The 25,452-nt window shown below is 41.8% G+C and overlaps 1 protein-coding gene across 1 annotated transcript; it reads right to left on the bottom strand.

The window, feature by feature from the left end:
- Nucleotides 1-1,076: 1,076 nt before the first annotated feature.
- Nucleotides 1,077-11,123, bottom strand: prdm1a (PR domain containing 1a, with ZNF domain). Its single transcript, XM_052066476.1, has 7 exons — nucleotides 10,901-11,123; nucleotides 8,108-8,440; nucleotides 7,390-7,509; nucleotides 6,671-6,923; nucleotides 4,222-5,147; nucleotides 3,102-3,230; nucleotides 1,077-2,956 (listed from the first exon to the last, which is right to left on the bottom strand). Exons 1-7 carry the CDS (start codon nucleotides 10,925-10,927, stop codon nucleotides 2,507-2,509), a joined length of 2,238 nt encoding a protein of 745 aa, XP_051922436.1. The 5' UTR covers nucleotides 10,928-11,123; the 3' UTR covers nucleotides 1,077-2,506.
- Between the last annotated feature and the right edge of the window lie 14,329 nt (nucleotides 11,124-25,452).

The following is a 25,452-nucleotide window of genomic DNA, read 5'->3' as shown; positions in this document are numbered from 1 at the left end:
GCGATTTAACTGAACATCTGTAAGATGAGATGCGGTTGATGAAAGCGCTCGGTCGCAGCAGGCCTTGGGGGTCGGCGTTCCATTTCCTGCCGCTCTCTTGAAGCGGGACCGCCAGAGCAACATAAACGTTGATGACTTTCTTCTTCCTGCCTCGTCATTAAAAAAAAAAGGAAATTGTGACGAGCGACAGCAAATGTGAATAGTCAGCAAAGCAAGCTGCAATTTATTATTCAGACTGGACTATTATTAGCACGACTCTGTCCGCGGCTCATATTTTCTCATGTGACAATATGCTTTTTGTTCTGTATGGAAAAACTAGACTTTTTTTTTTTGGTAAATCCAAAAGTATTTCTTTATTTGCCGCAGTCATCTTCACGTTGTGTATTTTTTCAGTTTTCTTATTTAATTATTTTTCCCCATTTTTTGGGAGGGGGGCATTCTGAGTGAAATGTTTTTGGAGAGAGGCATGGTGGGTTTTAAAAAAAAATATTTTATGTATTAATTTATTTATTTGCCTTTTACCCCACCCAGATGCCCAAAATCACAGTATCTTGTCATTTTGGTGCAAACCGATGAAATGGCCAATTTAAAAATTTACTTTTAACTTTTTGAATTAAAAAAAATATATGAATATTTCAACTTTTTGAATTCTTTTTTGGGTCATACTCGTTTGAAAATACCACTTGTTACCAGTAAACTTTAACCCGGATGGCTTGATTTGTTCCTTCACTTTTTTTTTTTTTTAACGCTGATGTCAAAAACGACTTAACTTTTTTTTTTTTTCGAGAACAGTAATTTTCATTTTTATATATTTTCATTTTTAGTTTTTTTCTTTTAACCATGCGCTGTGATTTATAGTGATGACATTTCAGACAAAAATTCCATCGAACGATCAGTTCATACAAATTACTATACTGCTACAGTGCAGCATATATTATTATTATTGTTGTTATTATTATTAAAAATTTAATGTACTCGACAAAAAAGGTCAATTTTTTATACACTATATAGCACACCCGCCATCATCACAAGCAAAGGATAAGCAGATCAGATCATGGATGGATGGATGGACTTCCTATTTTAAAATAATGTTTGCCTTTATTTGACATTTTTCCCCCATACTTTCTCAATGAAAAATCGAGATACTATGAAAGTGTAAAAACATATTTCCATGTAGCATTTGTTCTTGTCGATGTCAATAAGAACATACCAGGGTTTGGATTAAAAGCAGTGAACATTTATAATAATTCTCGTCATAATTTACACATTTGGACATTTTTGCACATAAATAAAACAATTTGTAAACCAACCAGCATGTAAATATACACACACACACACACACACACACACACACACACACATGTAATTTGTGGAGTTGAAGCTCACGTAAAACAGACGAGACACTTTTTGGTCAAAGAGGAAGCTGAGAAAGTGGGAGGGGCCAGTGCATAAGAGTGCTTGGGGAAGGGGCTGGGAACAAACAACTGAATCAAAGTCCCTGATTTCTTCTTCACATTCTTCTTGCTTTAGTTTGGTTTGCAGTTTGGAAATCCACTCAACTTTGGTTCGGAGTGTCAAATACGGACACGGGTGTATTATGAAGAGGATTTTTTAATCCCTTCTTCAAGTTCTTTTTGCTTTGGACGGTTGCAGTTTGGAAGTCCAGTCAACTTTGGTTTGGAGTGTCACATACAGTGTACTTTAAAAGAAAAAAAAGATTTTTTTCAAGTAAAATTTAGGTGAAATGTAAAAAAAATGTGAAATGAAAATAACCCATTACAAAAAGGAAAAGAACGCAAGAGAAAATAATATTCAGGACAATAACAAAATGTTCAAATTTTTGCTGCTTCGGTTGTTTTCCGTATGGAAATCTGGTCGACTTTGGTTTCGAGTGTCACATCTACCTGACTGAAAATGTCCATATTTCCTTACGAATAACATAAGAAGTACAATTAAATACCCAAAGATTCATCTGAATACTCAAATAAATAACATCAAATCCAATTCCCTTCTTCACATTCTTCCTGCTTTTCGCATTCTGGAAGTCCATGCAGTCAACTTTGGTTTGCAGTGTCACATCCACGTCACCGACAGTGTCATCGTTATCAAAAAAAAAAAGACAAAACAGGTGCTACATGTTGCCCAGCTGCGCTCCACTTCCATTTCTTCTTCAAGTAGCCAAAGAGCAAATAAATAGAAAAAAGTTCGATCTTCAGCCTCTCCTTTAACGCACTCTCTCAGACACACACACACTCTCATTTGCACTCTGAGGTAACTGTTGTGACGCACACACTCACCCTTTTGTTCCTGTGGTTTAAATAAAGTGGTAAAAGGGACAGAGTCAAATAGTGGAATCATTCTTGTAAACCCTGAAGAATGTTCTGGAAACATCATCATTAGCGAATAAATTAAAAAGAAAAAGTGGAAATGGAGACCGTAGTAGCCTGATTGTCTAATTTGAGCCCTGAGTAGCGAGTCCCTGAAGTGGTCCCCCTCTCCCGCTCCCTCACGGGTCCGCCTCCTGCTTGACGGCGAGTCCGCGTCGCACCTTGATGACCGACGTCTGGCGCCACGCGGCCCCCAGAACCTGCTTCTCGAGGACGGCGTCCAACTCGGCTCCGCCTCGGAGCCTCTCCAGTTGCTCGGCGTGCTCGCTCATATCGAAGCGTTCGATTTCCTCGTTGGCGCGTTGGACCTCGTCCACGGTGGGGTGGGGGGCAGCGGTCTGGCAGTAGCCCTTGAGGTGGAGGCGTAGGCTGCACAGGTGGATGTAGTGGCGGTGGCATTGCGGGCACTTGTGGGGGCGCTCGCGGGAGTGCAGGCGCTTGTGGAGCTTGAGGTGCACAAATTGCGTGAACTTTGCCGGACACAGCTTGCAGTGGTACGGCTTTTCGCCCGAGTGGAGGCGCAGGTGGGTCTTCAGGTTGCTGGTACTGCTAAAGCGTTTGTGGCACACCTGACACAACAAATAGAAGATGTAAGATCTGTGATGCGAATTATTATTTATTTTTTGCGCATGTAAAACATTTTTGCAACTTTACATTTTTCTAGTATGACGACAACTCGTTGTCCCAACCCCCAACAGGTGCCGAAAACCTCACCTGGCACTCGTGTGGCTTCTCTCCCGTGTGGACCAGGTAGTGTTTCTGCAGGTGGGCCAGTTGCGTGAAGCCCTTGTTACATGTCTGACACTTGAACGGTCGCTCGCCGCTGTGGACGCGGAGATGGACCTGCACGGCAGGACAGTGGTGGTCAGGAAAAAAAATGACACAAGGTGGGTCTAAGTCAGATATGAGTCAAAGTCAAGTCTCAAGTCTAGACCTTCCACAAGTCACTTCACACTCACTTGCGTTACTTAGCTGCGCCAACACATTTACAATACAGTTGACTTGACTTGACGATCTGTTTTTTTGAATCCGTATTGTTTATTAAATTGAAACCCTACCATTCGTGGTGGGTAGGAACCGAGACCTGTTTCAAATAGTCAAAATTTGAGTCACTGTTTTAACGCCGTTAAAAAAAAAGGTTTCTACTGTACTGTAATTAGCCAACGATGCCACAAGACTTTTGCCGAAATTAAACTCCTCAACTTCACATAGTTTCTTGGCACCAACATGCCGCTAAAGTCATACTTTTATTGTTTTGTCTTGATCTTAAAAATTGTGAATCAACAACCGAATGTGCAACTTCAAGGATGAAGCTTAGTTCAAATGTCAAAGTATCTTGAAAATACAGATTTTCAAATGTCATGAAGTTTAAGTCGAAGTCATGTCAAGTCTCGCAATTACCAAGTGAGTCGATTTGCCAAGAATTGGCGACTTAAGTCTGACTTGAGTTAAGTGTCATGACTATGAAGTCAGGGTCAAGATTTTTCAACTTTTAGCCATGCCAAGGCATGAAATCAGTGACTCAAATCTGACTTGAGTCAACAGTGGTATGCATACAAAGTCAAGACTTTAAAAAACAAGCCCTAAATTAGTCAAGTCGAGAGCCGAGAATTCCAAGTCAAAGTCAAAACAAGGTCCTAAAATTGGTGACTTAGATCTGACTCGAGTCTCGTGAATACCAAATCATGTCATGACTCATGAGTTTCACACGTTTCGCATAGTCTTGAAATATGTGACTTTGGTCGAACTTGAGTCAAGTCAAGCAAAAACACAAGCGACAGGAACCGTGAAAGCGGTGCCTCTCAATTAGGGGAACCCATTTGGAGGTCTTCACCTTGAGATTGGAAAGCTGTCCAAAGGTCTTGGTGCAAACGTTGCACTCGTACTTGATCTTCCCGTTGTGCTTCTTGAGTGGGTAGGGCAGCGCCTTGTACCCGGCTGAGCCGACACCCCGCTTCACCTTCACCAGGTTCACCGCTTCCTCATCCGAGTCGCACAGTTTGGTAGGCGCTCGCTCGCCATGGATCCCCGCGGCGGGGGATCCGGTGGACGGAGAGTGGTGCCCAGCATAAGGGTGGTGCGGAGCCGCCTTGTCCTTGAGGGAGTTGGCGGCTGAGAAGGCGGTGGTGGGCACCGGTAGCAGGAAGTCCCGGGACGGGTGGGTGGCTTCAGAAAACAGGAAGCGCCGCCCGCCTGCATCCGAGGGCAGGAGGGGAACATGGGGCGGCAAGTAAAGCGGGTACATCCTCGGGTAGATGCCGCCCACGGTGGGGAGGCCGCCCCCAGGAAGCGGGTAGTGGTGTGGCAGGAGGTAGCGAGAGTAGGGCGCCCCCGGCGGGTAGAAAGTTGACAGCGGGGCGGCGGACGGTGGCGAGTAACTGGGGTATGGCCCTAGTCCACTTGGGTAGAAGGGTGCCGACGGGCTCCCCTGGGGGCTGCTCTCCGGGCTGCTCCTCGCAGATGGGCTGGGCGTGGCTGACGACTGGTCACCGGGGGAGTGGGGGTACCCCAGAGCGCCCGCCTTGAGGAAGTCCTCTGGGTTCCCCCTGAGGGGCGGGTAGAGGGCGCGCGGGTACAAGGGACGCTCGGGGCTATAGGCGCAGCGCGGGCGGGTGGGTAGTGGGCGACTGGGCTCACTCTTCGGAACGTCCCGCAGGATGGATAGGACGCTGTGTTCTCGCTTGGCGGGCCGAGGGGTGACGGTGGGGGGAGGCGAGGGGTCCGACGCTTGATGCTGCTTCACCTCCAGCAACGAGCGATCTGCAGGAGGAGGAAAAGTCAAATCAATAGAGGTCTTGACGGATGTTTACTTTTGGAAAGATAAACGTGCATTAGCGTTCTCAAAGTGACACGTGCTTGACGGACGAGGTGAGGATCCGGACAGGAAGTCAGGTGTGTGTGTGCGTGTGCCTGTGTGTGTGTGTGCGCGTGTGGTGGGGGTTACACGTATTGTTCCAACTGAATGAGGTAAACACACTGAGGTGTGCGCAGACAAAAAGCCTCTTTACTGCCGCTTTGTGATAGCTTGACGGCGTAAACTCGATGAACACTGTTTTGTATTAGATAACACTGCTTTATATTAGTTAACAGTGCTTTAGTTAAGGCTGCTTTACTGCAACTTTTTTTGTCGTACTTAACACTGCTTTAACCATGGCTCTATATTTGATAACATTGCATTACTTTAGCTTAGCTTTACCGCCACATTATTATAGCCGATGCTGTTTTGTACTGGCTCACGCTGTTTCACTTCTGCTTTACGTTTCTTAAATGCTTTTGTATGTTACACATACGTACAGCACATTTGACAATAAAGTTCAATTCAATTCAATATGAGCTAACACTGCTTTATGTGAGTAAACACTGTTCTTACTGATGCTTTATATTAGCTAAGGCTGCTCGTTTTCTTGCTCTCTCACACGCGCACGCATGCGCACACACACACTGGCGAGATGAAAGCGAGGATTAGCGGCCCAAACTCTTAAAAGCTAAAACATGTCAACTCTCTGCTAAATGGTCGCCATCTATTATGTGCGATACAATGTGTATGATACCCCCTTAACACACACATACGCACACACACACACAGACACACACAAATGAGTGAATGAGTAGTAAGGCGTCGGTGAGTAAACATGGAGGTTATCAGTTAGCCTTCCTCCTCATCCTCCTCACAAACCTAAACAAACATGGCCGCCATCTTGGAGATTTCAATCTGTCAGCAGCTCAGACAGGAAGTTCAAGAGGAGGGGAAAGAGGGGCTGGGGGGGGGGAATTGGGGCAGTGGGGACTCCCTTCTGTTCTTTTTAAGTGATAAATCACACACACAAACACACACACTCCGACTGAGGCCTGGAAGATGTGTTCAAGTGCTAACACTACAAAGACGCAGAGGGGAAAGTACCATCTAACAAACGCACAGTTGTTCTCACACATACAAACACACTTACACACACTCACACCACACACACACACACATATATATATTGTCTAACACTGCTGTAAATTAGCTAAGGCTACTTTACAAATCCTCTACATTAGCTAGCATTGCTTGAACACTGCTGTATATATTATATTTACACACACTTCTTAACCACTGCTTAACATTAGCTAACTTTACTTTAAGGCTATTTTATATCGCTTAACAGAGCTAGGAAACTGCTGTATATTAGCTAACAGTGCTTTGTAATACATTGCATTATTAAACAGGGCTGTTATGCACATATGTGTGGTATCCCACAAAAAGTTGAAATCATGGCGAACCAGTCACACAATACTTTACTTACTGAGCTTCTGCATCATGAGTTCCCCGGATGGCGGGTAGTGTAGTCTCCGTGCGTAGTCGTGGCAGTACCACACCAGGAGCTCTGCGCCGGCCGGCACGGGCCTGACGGTGTAAAAGTAAACGTCCAAGCCGTTCTGACACGCCGCCACATTTTGCTCGGCCGCCGAGTGGGCCGGGTTCACGTAGCGCATCCAATTGGAGCGAGACTCGTCCAGACCGTCCACAAAATGGTGGAAGTTGCCATCGGCGTATATCTGAAAGTGGGAAGGAAATAACATGTTTAGCTGTGTGTTCGCTACGGCTGCTTTTTATAAGCTACGGTTGCTTTATATTCGCCATCAATGCTTTAACAATGGTTGATTTGTGCTCAAACGGCTTTACGTTGGCAAACACTCGGCTTTGATAGTGTCGCTTTTATTGCCGTCTTACACTGCGTCTCATCTAAACCGGTGGAACTAACAATATGCTTCGCTTCATGACACACATGATGTCCAGGAGAGGGTTGGGGGTTACTTCCTGGAAGTGACAAAGTGGGTCAGCCCATCACTGTTGTGGACTTACGGGATGCTACCAGTGACATCACTTCCTACACCTCTCGCTTTCTCTCACAGGCAAAGTTACACTTCCTGTGACAAAAGCAGTGGCGGTGATGTCACAGGAAGTGACCCCCCCAGCCCCGCCCCAGAGCCCCTTTGCACACATACATACATATGCACTCACCCGCCAGAAGTACTTGCGGTTGGCGTCCTTGGGCACACTGTCGGCCATGTAGATTTGGCCTACCAGGGGTCCGAAGCGGGTCCCTTTGGGAATGTATTCCCGGCTGCACACGCCTACAACCTGCACATGCGCACAAGAGTACTTTTTAGTTGGGCCACCGAACAGAACAAACCAATAGAAGCCTTATTCAAAAATACTTACATATTATATACTATGTTACAAATTACTCGGCATAAGCTGTTTTTCAGTGGAGAGAAATAGATTCTGTTGACTATTAGCCTCGGTGTACGTTTTTAACGCAATTATTCCAATTTGATGGACTTTCGCTTCTTTTTTTTGCTCTCGGAGCTCAGCTTCCTCTGGATAACAAACACACTGACGAAATAATCCATACATCACACTTTTGACCGGAAGGGGGCTGTCTATTGGGGGCGGGGGGTGGGGGGGTTATTCATGTAATCGAGATAAATTTTTCACCTTTGCGACTAGAAAAAGACGCTTGCGGATGTCACAAAATAGCAAAGTAGATAGCGGAGGTGTTTTGTTGTTGTTTATTTTGACCATGTAGCCGTAAAATGTCTCCCTCTGCTGGTAGACAAGAAGTATTGCAGTTGGCCTGAACTCTTGCTTTAATGCTGCTTTATTTTAGCGAGCGCGACATTGCATTCACTAAGGGTGCTTTGTATTAGTTAATGATGTGCGTGTGCTGGCGTCTAACCTCTTTTCCGTCTGCCGTGTGCTTGAACATCAGGTTCCGGGGCAGCGAGGTCTGTGCCCTGATGCTAGCAGTTTTAGGGGCATGAGAGTCCCCCTCCAGCCCCGCCTCCCAGGTGGTATCCTTGACGATGTACGTGCATTTCTCCTCGAACTCGGCCTCGGTCCAGCGAGTCATGTCGGCCTCGTCCGCCGCTCCCTCCACCGTGGCCATGTCGGAGTCTGGCTGGACATCGTCTGAATTGGTGGAGGTCATCTTGGCGACGTGGTGGGCGTCGTCCTGCTCCATGGTGTGCGCCCCCTCACTGGTCAACATGGCCGAGCTTTGAGAGGTCGCCTGGCAAATATACAAGGATGATATTTAGTTTTATAATGGAGCAGGTATTTCCCTGAAGTTCAAGGACCATTTAGGACAGAGTTGCGTGGACTACCTCACTAGGGCACCTCCAAAAAGCAAGACTTTTTTTTGGTACACATTATAATATAAACATAGTGGAAGGCATGGCCAAAATCAGACTTCTGTGACAAAACCAGTTTCTAAACGGAGTTATGGGGTCACTTATTCAAGGAAAACCCCGCTTGAGGAAGTAAGAAATTCAGAACATTTGAGCAGGAACTGGTTTCTTAAAATAGTCGATTTTTCCAGAGGTCTGGGAATCTTTTGGACCCAGATTGGTGTAGCATCTCAAGACCAACCTTTGAGTTGGAACTGGAGTCTAAAATGAGATCTGGACTCACCTTATTTTAAATATAATATAAAAATGAGTCCTCACAGAAAGAAATCACACATTTTAGACTGGAAAAAAAGAAACTTGACTGATTTCGTGCGTCTTTGACGTTTTTGGCCCACGACAACAACCCTGCGGATGACTTTCAAGCGAGTTAGCAGTGAGTCAGACGCGGGAAGAAGACAGAGGAAGTAAGGAAGTCGGGACGAAAGGAAGTTCCTGTGACGCAATGCCGCTAAATTTGGAAGGCCAGCGATTCAGCAGCAGCAACAGCGGCGAAATGGATTTGCCCGAGGAGGACAAGAACGACAACATTTTTCCATTTGGGGGGGCTTCAGGGAGTGCAAAAGACACGCTCACACTCACAGCAATTAGTCCTCACACAATAAACAACTACGCCCACGCACAACAAAATTAAAGTCAAACTGACCATGATTTGCTTCATTTTCCCTCATTTTCCACCAAGGAACTCACAAAACTGGAAACAATTAACTTACATGAAACAAATCCATCAATGAGCTTGTGAAGTTTTTTGAGCGCATTTTGCAACAGTGAAAAATGCAAAAAAAAAAAGAAAACCGCATTCAACATGTTTCATTTGAATGTCAAAATGTAATTACGTACTATGAAAATGAAGCAAGTTGGGATGCACACAACACAGCACACCTTTTAAAAAAAATGATGAGGCACAACTGCCATGCAAAATATTGCAAGGGCATTTTGACAAAAAATATGTTAAATTCAAACCTCAATCACATCTAAATGTCCTTATTTTTACTTCCTCTAATTTTGTTTCTTTTTCCACAATCAGAGTGCACACTTTTGTCTTTGCCTGAAATCATCACACAATGCATGAAATAGAATTTAAGACCGCCAAATTCTTCAACTTCAAAACACAAAAATTGGCCCTTGTCATTAAATGTTGAGCTTTTTTACAACTTATTTTTTGGGGGTAGTGTGGGGGGGGGGGGGGGGGGGTTAGTTGGTTTGAAAAGTCAAGTACGGCACCAACAAATGTTTTGAGGGTTTTTTTCCCCCCCAGAGTTCAATTTGAAACTATGAAGCACCAAAGTTTACATTTGAATTGCTTTTTTTGTGGATTTTCGCAACACTATGGTGTCAGAAATGCACGTAAACAAAAAGGTCTTTCTTATTAAAGAAAATTAAAACTAAATGCACACAGAGCTATTCATAACACAGAAATCATATTCTCAAGTTATTAGTTTTAAATCCAACAGAAACCCCCCACATTTTACTGACTTTACTTCAAATAGCAAATTTGAACTTTAAAATCACTTTGTGGATCAAGGTACTTTTTAAAACGGCCCAAAGTCACATTTTGGTCTCGAAATACCAAATATTCCTTTTTTTTGCACATTTTTTCACCATTACATTACACACATTGTGTGCACTAGTTTAAAAAAAACAACCAAAACCATAAAATCTTTCGGCCTTCTGATATACAAAATGGACCTTTTAATAAACAAGGGTCGGGGTGGAGTGGGGGGCAATTTAAGCCCTTCATATTTTGGGGGCTTTTTAAAATAAAATATATATCGCCTGAAAAACACTACTTCCTAAACCGATACAATCTTAAAATCTCAAACCTTTTCTTTTACCTAAGCAAAAAATAAAACATAAAAATAAAATTTCTAAACGAGACCAAAAAAAAAATCGAATTCAATCCTTCAAACACTAAATATTCATTTTTGACCCAGCAGTGCGCACATATTTCTTGCCCACGAATACAAAAAAAGTGATCAAAAGGCACACTTTACACCTAACTAGCATTTGTTAAGAAAATCCAATGTAAGACATCAAAGTCGACTTTTCACTTCCTAATTGCATGGACTACAGCTCGCCCCCCCACACCTTTTTTTCTTGTCCACATATAAAACGTTCTTTTTAATCCTTAAAAACGCCATAGTTGGCACTTTTTTGTTTGTTTTAACCGCTTCATTGTTTCTACTCCACCAAAAGAGGAGTAAAACGTGCACAAAAACTATAAGAATGAAACTCGTAAAAAGTAGACGAAAAGCGCTGAAATGTTCAAAAGGAAAAGTAGTCACCGTGTAGCTTTGGTCCCATCCACACATAAGGACGTCTGGTCAGGGCCTCTCTGTCCGTGCGTGCGTGTGTGTGTGAGTGTGTGTGTGAGCCGGACAGGTGCACGCCGTCCTCTCCTGGCTGCGATACTCCGCGCTAGTCCTCGCGTGTGTGTGCGTGCGTGCACGCGCGTATCTGCTGCCTTCGGGGCGCCGTGTTGGAGTGTTTGACACAAGGCGAGAGGCTCCTGCTATGTCTCGAAGAGGGCCGGCTCGGTTACGCCCCTTTGGAGAAGAGGACACGCCCCTTGGTTATGAGTCACGCCCCCTGGTGCTGCATGCACGCGTAAACAAAACACGCCAAGTGCTCCTCAGCGAGGAGGAAGCTTTCACCTTAAGTCATGTTAGAAACCACTTTGGAAAAGTTGATTGAGTTTTTATTGAAATAAAAAGATCCTTGCAATATTATTGATTTTTGGTTTTTGATTGGTTTTATGTATTTATTTGTTGTTGGGTTTTTTTTTAGACTGGTTCAAGTTTTTTAAGTTATTTAATTTTGTCATCCATTGTCATTCTCGAATCTTCTTCTCCACAAGGCATACAGGAGCCTATCGCAGTTGTCTTCGGGCAATTGGCCACTAGTACTAGTACCCTGTACTAGTGACCAACCAATCGCATAATTTTGTCACTATTATTATTATTATTATATTTTCACCAAAATTTAGATTACCTTATTGTGTATTGTAGTTTTTATTGATTTTTAAAAATTGTATTGGGTTTTATTTTGCTGTCTTTTTTTTCTGTTTATGGTTGATTGTATTTTATTTCATTATTTAGTTTTAGTCCTGTTCGTCAAAATGTGTTTTATGACTTTAATTCTATTTTGTTTAATTTATTTTGTTTTATTTTTTGGATTATATTGTTTTGTATTGTTTATTGGAATTTATTTTATTTTATTCATCTATCTTCGTTACAAACAAATGATGTTTTCTGTTCGTGTTTTATATTTGATGTTATTTTATTTTGTTAAAATGTTATTTTTATTTAATCGTATTTTGCAGTGTTTTATCTGTGTATTTTGCAAAGTTTTTAAAATCATGTTCTAATTTCAGATTTTTTTTAAATTATGGGGGATTTTTCATTTTAGTATATTTGCTTATTAGGATTATTTATTAGGATTATTATTTTCTTTATGACTTTGTTCTTGTGTTTTTTCCCCCCAATTCGATCATTGATTGTACCTCATATTTTTTCAGTGTATTTTGTTTACTTACTGTCGTTTATATTTTTTCAATTATTAATGTATTTATTATAATAATATAGATTTTTTTTGTCACTGATATTTTTCTTGATGGTTTCTTGGGAAATCTCTGGTCTATTTATCCAAAGGACAAACTTGTGTCCTTTGGATGTGTGTGTGTGTGTGTGTGTGTGTTAGGGGAAGCGTTGAGTCACACGCGGCGTCACAGGATGTCCCCTCTCTTCCCCAGGAAAGCTAACTGCATTCGTGCACGTTTGCAGTTTCAGAAGCTGCCTGTAGGAGGCATCGCCGGTCCTCAAGGCTCTTTTTCCTTCCACTTTGTCTGAATTCGTTTCAATGTATGCACGTGTTGTCTACGTTCACTTTTGTCTCCTGCACTTTCTCCTCTTTTAAAAAAAAAATTCATTTATGTAACCAGGTGAACCTTATTTAGACGTTTGTAGTGAAGGCTTCCTTGTTTAACAACTGCAGCACTGTCACTTTAAGAGCCACACTAGATCAAAACACGCGGGAACATATGCAGCGTGTGAGACCAGTAAGGGTGACATGCACGTGAAGGAGGGTAGTCGCTGAACTGTGCCCACTGCTTGCCCCAACTTGATACACCCATGATCGTCGTCGTAACCCTGGCGATATTCAGGTAATTGGTAACTAGTTTACCATGACGCATGTTAGGTGTTAATTTTAGACAGATGATTAATTAGTTGCATGGTATTTGTAGAGCACAATATCTGGAGTGGTTTGGTTTGGAGTTTTGAAATCTACCACTAGTGAGTCGTGTGAACAGCTGTACAGCGGTAGTGTTGGCAATGTTATAAGATGTAAATGTGTTTTTTTTTGCTGTGAAATTATATGAACTGTGTTATCTGTTCTTTAGAGGGGAGATCATTTGTGTTTGTCCACGTGCTTTGTACACACCCAACACACCGGAACATATCGAGTAAGTGTGGCTGCATCTCAAAACTTTGGGTTGTAAGATTATTTGTTCTGCACTAACCGTTTCAAACGGTGAGGTTCATGGTTGGTGAGGCACTGACTCCTTTAGTGTCACATTTACAAATATATAAAGCATTATTCAATTGGCTCAACATTATATTTGCGACATGCAGACGATACGGCAAGCAGCACGACCCAATTACATGTATCAACCCATTTTGTGATGATTGCGCAATGCAATGCGCATTCAGAGGTGAGGCTCTGCCTCACCTGCCTCCCTTGACCGCACGTCTTGTGGCTTGGAAATAATGTATTTTTATTTCTGTTTCCCTATTAAGCAAGCCACTGCTGTTCTCTATTGTGGCGTAATTGTTTTTAATCTGTTAAATGATTTTCTTTGATCTCTTAGAACCCTTTTCGAACTCTTAAAGCTGTACAATTTCTCATTGTTCAGTCGGGAATAAAGCCCATATAAAAATGATTTTGTGTCCAGCCTAGTCCTTCCAGAGACTCGGCTACATTTAAAAAAATGTAATTTAACGTTTTCAAAGATGCTCTTGCGTGTGTGTGTGTGTGTGTGTGTCACATGACGTTAAAAGAAGAAAACGTGCACAAATGAGGACATGCAAAGTGAACTTTTGAGCCCCCCAAATAATATTGTTTGTGTTATTGACACTAAAAAAGCACAGAAATTGGGCTCAGACCTCCTCGTTTAAACTTTGATGTATTGCTTTGTTTTGTTTGTGTTTGTTTTGATTTTATTGCATTTTACATGTCATTATTTCATCCTATGAGTCTTGTCTTTTTTTAATTGCTACTGGTTTTTATGTGACTCGATCTTATTGTAGTTCATGTGTCATTTCATTATTTTTCTTAGTTTTTCTCTTTAGTTTGTGTTTAAATGGTTTGGAATTAGTTTATTTGTACTGTATTCAGTTTCCTGATTTATTGAATCCGAGTTTTTTGGTCTGTTTTTCATTTTTCTTTGTTTCAATTTGAAGTGACGTGTTTATTGAATATTATTGTAACTTTTATTTAACATTTTATTCCATCTGATTTTATTCGTGTGCCATTTTCTATTTATGTGTCTGCTTTTGTTTTTGATTGTTCATTGTCGGACTCAAACATGCAACTTGCTCTGCAAAAATCACAATTTATTTATGATGTTCAAATTTTCAAAAAAGAAACACAGAAACTAATATGATTCTGATTTTGGTGAATATCAAGTACCGTTTATTTCTGGACACATGTACACTTTCTGTTATCTATACAATTTTTTTTTTCTGCACAACACAAACACACTCGCATACTGCGTGTTCCTCATCAGAGCAGATGACACATGAACACATGAACATGCCGTGCACATGGAAAATTTGCATGCAAAATGGAAGCGGAAATGGAAACCAGAACTTGCTCCAAAAAATAGAAAGGACAGACTCGTGCAAAAGTGTAAAAATAAAAATACGACACAGCAAAATTAAAGTTAAACACACACAAAAAAAATTGACCCAAATAAATAAATAGGTACAGAAAAAGAAAGGATGGGTGAATACAATGAAATAAACTAAAACCAGAAATTAGAAAATCATTAAAAAAGAGAGAATACTGAAAATAAGGGAGATAAATAAATACAAATACAAATATTAAAGTAACCAGCTCGAAGGTCGCTGTAAAAATAAAAACTAAATAAAAAAACTAAACCACAATTTGACAAAACACTATTCTGTACTTTGCATAAAACTATTCATCCATGTTACAATCTGCTTTATCCTCTTGAGGGCCGCGGGGAGTGCTGCAGCCAGGGGCCACCCTTAACTGGTCGCCCGCCAATCGCAGGGCACACATAGACAAACAACCATTTGCGCTCACATTCACACCTAGGGCCAATAGAACTATGTAGACAGTGTGCTTAACGATAATCATAAAAATAAAATCAGAATAAAACCAGAAACCAAAACAAGGATAGACTACTTCAACAAAACTAAAGCTAAAGCCAAAAATATAAATCATTTGTAACTCTGAAATGACTTTACCATTTGTTTTGAACTCCTAAAAGTGCCTTCAAAGCTTGAGCACCTTGTGACAAACGAAAATGATTTCCGACATTATTTTCACTTCAATTACAGTCCAACACGAAATAATGAAGTCATTCAAAACAGACACAAACAACGTCGACAGCAATGGAGATGATTTCCAGAATGAGAAAACTGAGATGAATCACAAATTATTCCCATAATTAACAAGCATGTGTGTGTGATGAAAAGCGGCCATGAGGAGAAGAAAACAATTTTGAAGAAGACAAAATCCTCCTCCTCTTCCTTCTCCTCCTCCTCCTCTTCCTCTCTTTGCTCTCTTGGCTAGCGAGCTGGTGACAGAGGGTCTAACCACATCAATGGCTGCCTACTGCTTCCTGTCCCAACACACACACACACATACAGGACAGATGTGTCCACAGCTGTCGGCCAGCAGGAAGAAGCCATGCCGCTAGCATTTTAGCTAACAATAGCATGGATGAACACATGCATACGTGCCTGTACAGACGTCCCTCGCTATATACATCACAGTTCCATTTTTGTAGCTTCACATTACTGAACAAACGGCAACAAAATGGAGTCTACACAAGCTCATTCTGCTTTGACCAGCCGATGGCCTCAACTCACACTGTCAATCAACACGTAGAGTGGATCACCGTGTTGCTCAAATAGGCCAGGCCGGCCTTTGAAAGGCACACACATTTGACATCACAGATGTTACAGTAGTGAATTTGAAGATGGTGACAAAAATAACACCTGCACTTCATATGTTTGTATTTTAGTATGAAAATGATTTTTGATTACTACATTAAGGTTTTTTTTCTGTTGTCGGGTTGGTCTGAAATGACTGAGCAGCCATGTACTCACATGTACATATAATCATATACAGTACAACTATTCAAAAGTGCATATTTTTCCCCCTCCAAATGAACACCTAGTATTAACATGCAATTAAACAGTAGGCGAAATGCTAGGTTTAAGCCAGCAAAAATGTTAGCCTTAAGTTGCTAATGGACAAACAATACAATGTTTGTTGTTGTTGTTTACGATGATACTAGTGCAGCTTGTTATACCGGAGACAAATTCCTTGTGTGTTCTACATACTTGGCCAATAAAGATGATTCTGATTCTTATTCTGATTCTGATGTAACCTCAGTCACATATACTGAACACATACAGCAAAAAAAAGGACAGTCTTTAGCTATTCGGTACCACGCATGCTAAGGAACACACAGAGCGAACATGCTAATAAACATGTTGGCCATTAGCTGGAACACATTTGAACAAACTATCTTATACCATTGAGCAATATAAATAAGTCAATAAATGTTTTAGCCTTTAGTTGCTAATGGACATTAGCCTCATAGAGAGGACATCCGAACACATGTTAGCTTCATGGAGCGAACATGCTAATAAACATATTAACCACTTAGCTGGAAAATGTGCTAAAATTAACTGTTGTGCAGTGTTGAACAACATGCCAATAAAAAATGATAGCATTTAGCCGCTAAGTGACATTCAAAGTACCCTACAATGAGTGAACACACAAACGAACATCTTCGCCATCACCTGGCAACCAACTATTGGCTACAGTAAAACATTCTGGTACTTTTTTGTGCGTTAGCTCCATCAGTCGCATTGCATAACCATCCCCAACAAACATTTGAGTTATTATCTCGTAAACATGCGACCAAATATTTGGAATAACTGTACAGAAGTAACTAATATTAGCGATTTGCTAGCAAACATGTGAACATAGCAAACATGTAATGGCTTTATAGTGGTGGAAATGGTAATGGTAGCCATTGGCTGTCATTGCTAATGATCTACTGTATAGACTTTCAACATGCTCATAAACTCGTTCATGTTAGCTATTCGCCACTGAGCATGCAAATGAACGTTTAACCTTGGCCACATTGCATTACCATGCCAATAAATAAGTTAGCCTTTAGATTCCATATGTTAACAAACACACCATCCATCCATTACTGTTAATAATAAACCAGCAAAGGACTGGTGACCAGAGTGTTGAAAACAAATAATAGTAATAGCCACAATAAGTAAATTAGCCCGTTAGTTCGTTGTTGGAGGCGCGACGGAGGCATTAAGGGGTTGTTTCAGGTAGCTGGGGGGCACACAAACCATCACAAAAAAAGTTTCTTTTTGTTTGAAACGCATGCCTGCAGGACGACGACACACAAAAGACGACACGCATACGTTTGCTTAATGCACGCACCCACAAACCCACGATACACGTACAAGCGCACAAATATAAGTAAGCTCGTACACGTGATAATTTGCAAGAAAGAGAGTGTTTCATAACAACAAGAAAAAACGTATATAATTGTTAGGATAGTCTTACAAAATAAAATAAACGACAACCAAATAAAGTCAATTTAAAGATGGAAAAAAAAACAACTGAAACGAAAACTGGAAAAAAATGGACTGCAAATAGAAACAACCTCTCAAAAAAAGCATGGAAATAAAATCAAGCAGAATTATAACAGATATCAAATAAAATAGATGGCAAACAAATGTATTTTAAATCAAATGTAAAATTCAATGATTTCAGCCAGACCAGTTGTCTTACAAAATAAAATAAATTACAACCAAACACATTTAAACGGCTCTTTTTAAAACAGAAAAGGGGAAGTAAAAAGAGCTAAAACCAAAACTAAAACCAAATAAAATAAACCACATTTTAACAAAAAATACATATTCAACAAAAGAAAAAAATTACACGAATTTCCGGAAAATCACCTTTTAAAAAGTAAGCAAGTGAGAGAGAGCGAAAGCCTTGTAAAAGGAAACCAAAGTGCAACTTTCGTCCTTTCTCCCCCCCCCCCCCCCTAAACCCTGCCCATCTCCCTCAGGTGATCTGCCATGTTAATTGCAGCCCACAGGCCATTTGATGACTCGCCAAATCACTGCAAAGAATCAGACATTGTCCACCTCTTCCTTTTGTGAGTTTGTATTTGTGAGTGAGGGGCAAAATCACACGGTGCACGCCGGACCCTCCGAGTGTGTGGATACAAGGAGTTGATCCTTGAATGGGAAAAGCCATTAAAGAGAATTAAGCAGGTTACAGCAACCATGATCCCCCCCTCCCCCCACTTCTTACTCTCAGCCTCGTGGCAAGCGCCCGAATCGGAACTTTTCAAAAACCGGTAGTGCTGTGTAGATTGGGGAGGGAGGAAGCGGGGAGTTTTAGATAACTACCCCCGTCCCTAATCTGGTCAATCCACCCCTGCTGGGAGCAGACTCACATACACACACACACACACACATTGCGCACAGTCAACAGATGGGACGAAGATCGAGTAAACTTGAACAAGACACAGAGCAGACACAAACAGCCCCCACACCGCCTCACTGATTCAACTCCCCAATTAGGTATCGAGCTAATCGGCATCCTCAGCACGCAACCACACACAACCACACACACACACTTCATTAGAAAGCTCAAAAAAACGCGCACACACACTTCACATGTGAAGGTTGAGTCAGGTGATGAGTCCACAGTGGACAACATCATGAATATTGTCCACATAGACGGAACATCATTAGAAGCGTGTTAGAAATGAGCTGGGAAAAAAAATGCTAATGACCTACAGTACACAGTCGGACATGCTAATAAACTTGTCATGTTAGCTATTAGCCGCCAAGCAAGCTAGTAAACGTCCCCATTTGACGTTAGCATGCCCCCCTTACACACATACAATTCACTGAGCTACTAATTTAAAACACATCGAAAAAGTTGTTGTCGTCATCTAGCTTAACGCTAATTTATAATGCGAAATACCACAGATGGGTCAACTGAAATTAGCATAGATGTTATGGTTATTACAAGGCTTCAAACGACTTCTAGTTTTTACGAATGGAGCAGATATGACTGTTGAGAAGAGGGGGGTTTAGTAGGGGACCTTCTCTGCCTTTTCTTCTTGCAGTTTATGATGCCAACATTTCTTTCAGGGGAGCTCAGTGCTGCCTGGCATGTTGTGGCACAACCCGGTACTACAATGATTGCATGCAACTGTTTTCTGAATCCTGGAATGATTAAAAAGCCATAAATGGGACTAAAGTGATTCAGGCCAGATTTGTAAAGTCAATGATGTCCTGGAGCTAATATTATTTTTTTTCAGGCAACATGGCTATCATCGCGGGAATCCACGTCACCGCTGTGTCACACGTACACACCGTGTACAAATTCAAACAAGGCTACGCCAACGCTTGTCTCTCCACACTTTAGCACAGACAAAACAGACACTTCCCACACACGCACACACACCACAGGCACGTAAACATGTTCCAGTAAATAACCTGCAATGACTCACCAAACACACACACACAGCAAATTTTTTTTCAGTGTATTTATAATGGCTGTCAATTCTACACAGATTTAATGCTATTCATGGGCCGCATTGCATTGTAAAATGCAAATCGATAAACGTATCGAAAATATAAGGAAACAAACCGGCTTTATTCAGTATAATTTAGCATAACGTCGATTCACACATGCACACGTACGAAGTAGTTGTTTGGTTATGTGTGCCTTTGAGGGGCGTGGCCTCGTGAGTGACATCAGTGAAGGCGGCCATAGTTCAGTGTGAGCGTCTTTTCCATGCTCCTTGCGAGAGTTTTCATTTTGGATTTTTTTGTTCAAATCATAATTGACCGATACACATTTCAATTTACTCATGTGCAGGCGTCTTTACATGACTGCTCCTACAACACCCACACCCACACACACACACACACACACACACACACGAGACAATAAAGACAGTCGGGCAGAAAATGGGTCACCAAGGAGAACTTCTGTTGACTCAACTGACAGACACTTAACATGTATGTCTGTGTGTGTTCATACACACAGACAAATAAATATAAAATATAAATATAACACATGCATGCATCCACTCACACACACACACAAAATGTGCATTTCATTCACCAGCATGTACATATTCAGAACTGTGTACTAAATATCACACAAACAAATACAAATACACACACACACAGACACAAATGCACAAAACCACGCAAACTATTTTTGAAGACATACATAACAGGAGCAGTTCACTAATTAAATCCAACGCCCATTTTCAAGTAATTGTGTGTAAGTAATTGCTGATGAGATTAGGAGCTCAACAAAGGGGCAACACTTCCTCGTTTCTTGACATATTTAATATTCTGATTTGTCTTCCATGATTATTCATCTTTGTCACTTTATTTACATTGCTTGTGTTCCGCCGCATTAAGTACTCTTCCTGAGTGTGTGTGTGTCTGTGTGTGTGTGTGTGTGCAGAGTGAGTGAGTGGTCATTAGGAGGTTAAATGGGGCCCGTTGTGCGGGCGGCGTGCTGATTAGGCTCGGATGGGGTCGGGGCTGCCGGGCACCTGCCACAATGGGCCCGGGTCTCATCCATCAGCGCTGACCCCCCGACCACATCATCCGAGGGCCCCGCCCCGCCAAGCATTACCGGACAGCGTGCATGCCCTCGGGGGGGCCCGGGATGCTCCTTCACCCACCCAGGAACTGACCAGTACTCTTAACACCCCCCCCCACCCCCCACACTGTCTCCCACCAGTAAAACCCCCCACCCACTTGGCGCCAGGATTAGCCACACTGGCCTTTCCTTGTTTGGTAACCCCCAACAAATGACCCAAATTGGTTTAAATGTTGCTGTTATTGGTTTTTACCCCCCCCCCCCCACCCCCCTCATTTTTAGAAGAACCAAACGGACAATGAAGAACACATGTTGACTCCTTCACACTTCAAAACAAGTGAACGAAGACATCATCCCAGCAGTGAAACATTGAGCATAAACAAACCTGGAAAGAGCAGCACAGCAAAGCCTGAATATCTGATAACTGTTAAATATCGTCATGAAGGATCTTGTGTGGGGGGTGTAAAGACTGATTTTTACCTCAGGACAATCGTAAATGTTAAAACTTCTTTCATATTTCTGATGTCAAATACTTAAGACTTGAGTTAAGATGGACGATCCACTTGCCTGACTTTAAGCAGGGTACACGCATACCGAGAGTTGAGATGATTTTGAGCCCGTTCGATCAAAGACCCGATAATCGGATATCAGTGAGGATGATCCTTAGTGATTATCGTGTGGTGTTCAGTCCTCATTTTTACTCACTGATCTGCCATTCAATCACTAGTATTGAACATGTTCAATATTTCCAATGTTCAGAATTGTTCAAAATTGTGCCAATTTGGAGCTCAATCTCCTCATTCCAATCAAAGTCCGCAAAAACCCAATTCATTATCGGATATCTCTGAAGATGATCCATTGTGATTATCCTGCGGTGCGCGATGCTTTCAATGACAACCCCCCCCCCCCCAGCCCCCGGAAACCATAGCTGATGACACCTGTAAATAAACCTCCAAATAAACTTGCTAAGAAACTATTACTATGCTAATACAATGAATAAATTCCTGCTACTTGGCATCTTCTGTGGTTCAAGCAAGGGTCCTCACCCTGTTTTCAACCCTACAGGTCCAAATCTACTCTGACCCAGCGACCCCAAAGGGGCAAGCTGCCCCTTGGCGTCACTTATCGTGGAAAAAAAAGAAGAAAATGCTGAGCATGACAGTTGCCTTGATGACCTAGATCTCAACTATGATTTGTAAACATTAAAAACAAGATGGGTGTCTATTCTTCTTATTGAAATTAAGAGCCATCACATGTCCACTTTTTTTTCCACACACATACACACATAAAAAATAGTAATTAATCTCTGTAGCTAAATAGTTTGTCCATCTGTCCATCCAGCTACCAAGCTAGCTAGCTAGATAGCAAGCTATCTAGCTAACTAGCTAGCCACTAAGGTATTTTTGTACCTTTGAGGCTAGCTAGCTAGCTTGAACTATTGCGACAACATTGGACTATTCCTGACAAAAAGATGTGCTGGAACAGGTTGGTTCTCGAAATCGGTTATTATTGTCATGAATGCTTTCTTCCTCCATATTACAGCTGCCCCCCCCCCAGCCCCAACCTTAAAATAAATCAAGATCTCAATCGTTTAATCAGTTAATGTCAACCGCGGTTGACTTTGACGTTATAAAGTAAATACATATTTGACCAAATGTGAAGTAGAAAGTATACATATCTAGTTTCAGTTGTGTGAAAAAAAGATTCAACGTGCTGGGATGAATAATACAAAAAGAAAACGTGTATTTATAATACATCTGGCCAGTGGCGTTCCGTCAGGGCCTTCTCTGCTGGTCTAAACATTCTCAGAAAAGTAAATTTAATAAATGTTCTTTTCTGAGAACAACATAAATTTAATTGATGTTATTTTATTTTCATAAATATGTAAACAAAATTATTCTCTGTATTCTTTACGTCATATTAATTCCACTTAGTCGAGTGGCTTTCAATATTATTTTAAATAACATTGAAAGCCACTCGATAAATAACTTATTTATTATGGTATAGTTTTTAACCAATCATATTTCAGATAGTTTGTGTTGCCAGGTAAACTAAATGATGAAACAGAGCAGGCCCCTGTGCGCTGTAAATGAACAGGCACAGTTTTCAGCTTGCTATAGCCAATCAGATCACGAGTCTGTGTTGCAATAGCCAATCAGATCACGAGTCTGTGTACCGGGGCCAGCTAGAAGGGTTTACGTCAGCACTGGACGTGCGCGTTCGGTGATTGGATTAGCACCTGCTAGAGGGGGCTGTTGCTGCATTTTGACACAAAATGGCCGAAGGAGAAGACGTTGATCTGTTTGCAGGACTACTTTCCAAACAATTTCAAGACGGACCTTCCACTAGATTTACCAATTTAAGTTGTTTTACCAAGGCAGCAAGGAAACATCAGAGCGCGGCTGGGCACTTACATGGTACGGTGCGTTTAAAAACGCTTGAGGACACTCGCGTTGATCTGCAGCTCAGTGAACAGGCACTACATTGGTGAGTAAATGAATTTTATTTTACATTTCTTCTTGTTATTTTATTTCGTGAGTATTAATGGTAACGAAATAAAATGACAAAGATACGCAATCTAGCAAAATTTGTTGCATGACATTATTTTATACACTTAAAGCTTGTGAAAATGTAGTGTATGATGATCGTGCTGTATAAGTATCAAATAAATCAGCTCACCTGCAATTTATAATGCTGCATTTTAGTCAGCTTCGTGCACTAAAATTAGTTCAATCTCAGCTGCTCAACATTTTCAGTTATTTGCTATTGTATAGCCTATTCTCTGTTAATTTTATTTTCAAAGAATAGTTTGTTTTGTTATTGTGTGGTTGGTGTCTTATATGAAACTGCGACATTGCGCAATTAATTGGACAGACTTGTTTATGATCACACAGCGTAATTTGGGTGGCATTTTATTGAGTATTTTTTAATTATTATATCTTTTTATTTTTGACAATATCTGTAAATTTAGTTTCCTGGTCTTAATTGTGAATGCATACTTGATGGTTTTAAATGCTCCTGAAATTGAGTGCTGCCTGACAAGCCTATATTGTGTTAATATATGTGATGTCACTGAAGGCCTCAGGTTGAAATGCACGGCCCGCCACTGCATCTGGCACACTACCGAGCAGCATGTCTCGTGCCAAACATGTCGTTGGCATCAAGCCGTGACCTCCAGACAAAACACCCTAGCAAGAAAAATCAATAGAAACATAATCAGCCCCCCCCCCCTCTAAATCCCATCGCCAAGCTGTCAGCCACAAGACAGATTGATAAAAGTATTAATAACAGAACATACAAATTAAACATATGCTCACTCTATTTCATAGTTGGGACAAAAGACAGTGGGGGGGGGGGGGGTTTGGTGCTGGGGGGTGCAACTCAAAAACTCAGTTTTCATGACAACCTTTGAATGGGCGTGTCAGAAAAAGCAGAGTAAGACACACACGAGCACACGCATGTTTGCTAACAATAACCCAGTGACCTGCTAGCCTTGAAAAGTGAAATGGGTTTACTACTCGGTCACCTTTTTAACCTCAGATTGCTTCGCTGTTGCTTCCTCGCCTTTATCGCTGCTTTTTATACAACCGTGTGTGTGCGTGGAGTACATTACACAACCGGGTCAGTAGTGACTCCCTTCTCCTCAAGGCCAATGCTTTATTTTTAGTTACAAAAGAGAAACACACTTGCACATTTGTATACACACACACACATACACACACACACACACACACACACACACACACACACGATACTCCAAATGGGGGCCTCACACACGCCCTCTATACACTTGCTTGATAACAAAAAGACACAACAGGAGATAACACAACAACACAAGAAAGGGTGTGTGTGTGTGCAGGTGCGTGTGCGTGCACATGACATGACGTGGGATGCTTGTGAACACAAAGACATTCTACGAGTGTGTCCACTGAGGACACAAAGCGTAAATAATACTTCGGCTTAATTTTTGATATAACCTAATCAGCATTAGTTTGGTGATTCGCTTCAGGCCACAGAGCAAAACAAAGTGAGAAGGCCTGTCAGGGGGAAAAAAAAAAATCAGCCCCAGTTTTGCTGATCGCCACAAAATTGGGCTGGCATGTCCGTCACAATGAAAATCTCAAGAAAAACCCACTTGAACATGACGTCCGCCATTTTGGCCCTAAGTAGCCATTGTCGGGTCAAACGTGGCCAATCACACACATTTGAAAAACAAACCCCTCACACTAGTTTTGCACTTGTACACAAAATTGGGTGGACAGGTCTATCAAAACACAATACTTTGAAAAGTCTCAAGAACCTATGTCTGAAATTGAACCGGAAGTCGGCCATTTTGTTTTAGAGCAGCCATTTCATGCAAATTCCAGGGCTCCTTGTTTGACAAGCCCTTTTTTTTACAATTTCACCGAAATGAGTCCCAAATGGAAGCAGATGGTTGACACTGGGCGGCCCGGTAGTCCAGTGGTTAGCATGTCGGCTTCACAGTGCAGAGGTACCGGGTTCGATTCCAGCTCTGGCCTCCCTGTGTGGAGTTTGCATGTTCTCCCCGGGCCTGCGTGGGTTTTCTCCGGGTGCTCCGGTTTCCTCCCACATTCCAAAAATATGCATGGCAGGCTGATTGAACACTCTAAATTGTCCCTAGGTGTGAGTGTGAGCGCGGATGGTTGTTTGTCTATGTGTGCCCTGCGATTGGCTGGCAACCGATTCAGGGTGTCCCCCGCCTACTACCCGGAGACGGCTGGGATGGGCTCCAGCACCCCCCGCGACCCTAGTGAGGATCAAGCGGCTCGGAAGAATGAATGAATGGTTGACACTGAATTTTTTTGTTTACGCAATCTAGCAAAATTTGTTACATGACATTATTTTATACTCTTAAAGCTTGTGAAAATGTAGTGTA

The sequence above is a fragment of the Hippocampus zosterae genome, chromosome 5 (assembly GCF_025434085.1).
Source record: "Hippocampus zosterae strain Florida chromosome 5, ASM2543408v3, whole genome shotgun sequence".
Taxonomy (NCBI): domain Eukaryota; kingdom Metazoa; phylum Chordata; class Actinopteri; order Syngnathiformes; family Syngnathidae; genus Hippocampus; species Hippocampus zosterae.
This window is presented reverse-complemented; position numbering and strand designations above follow the sequence as displayed.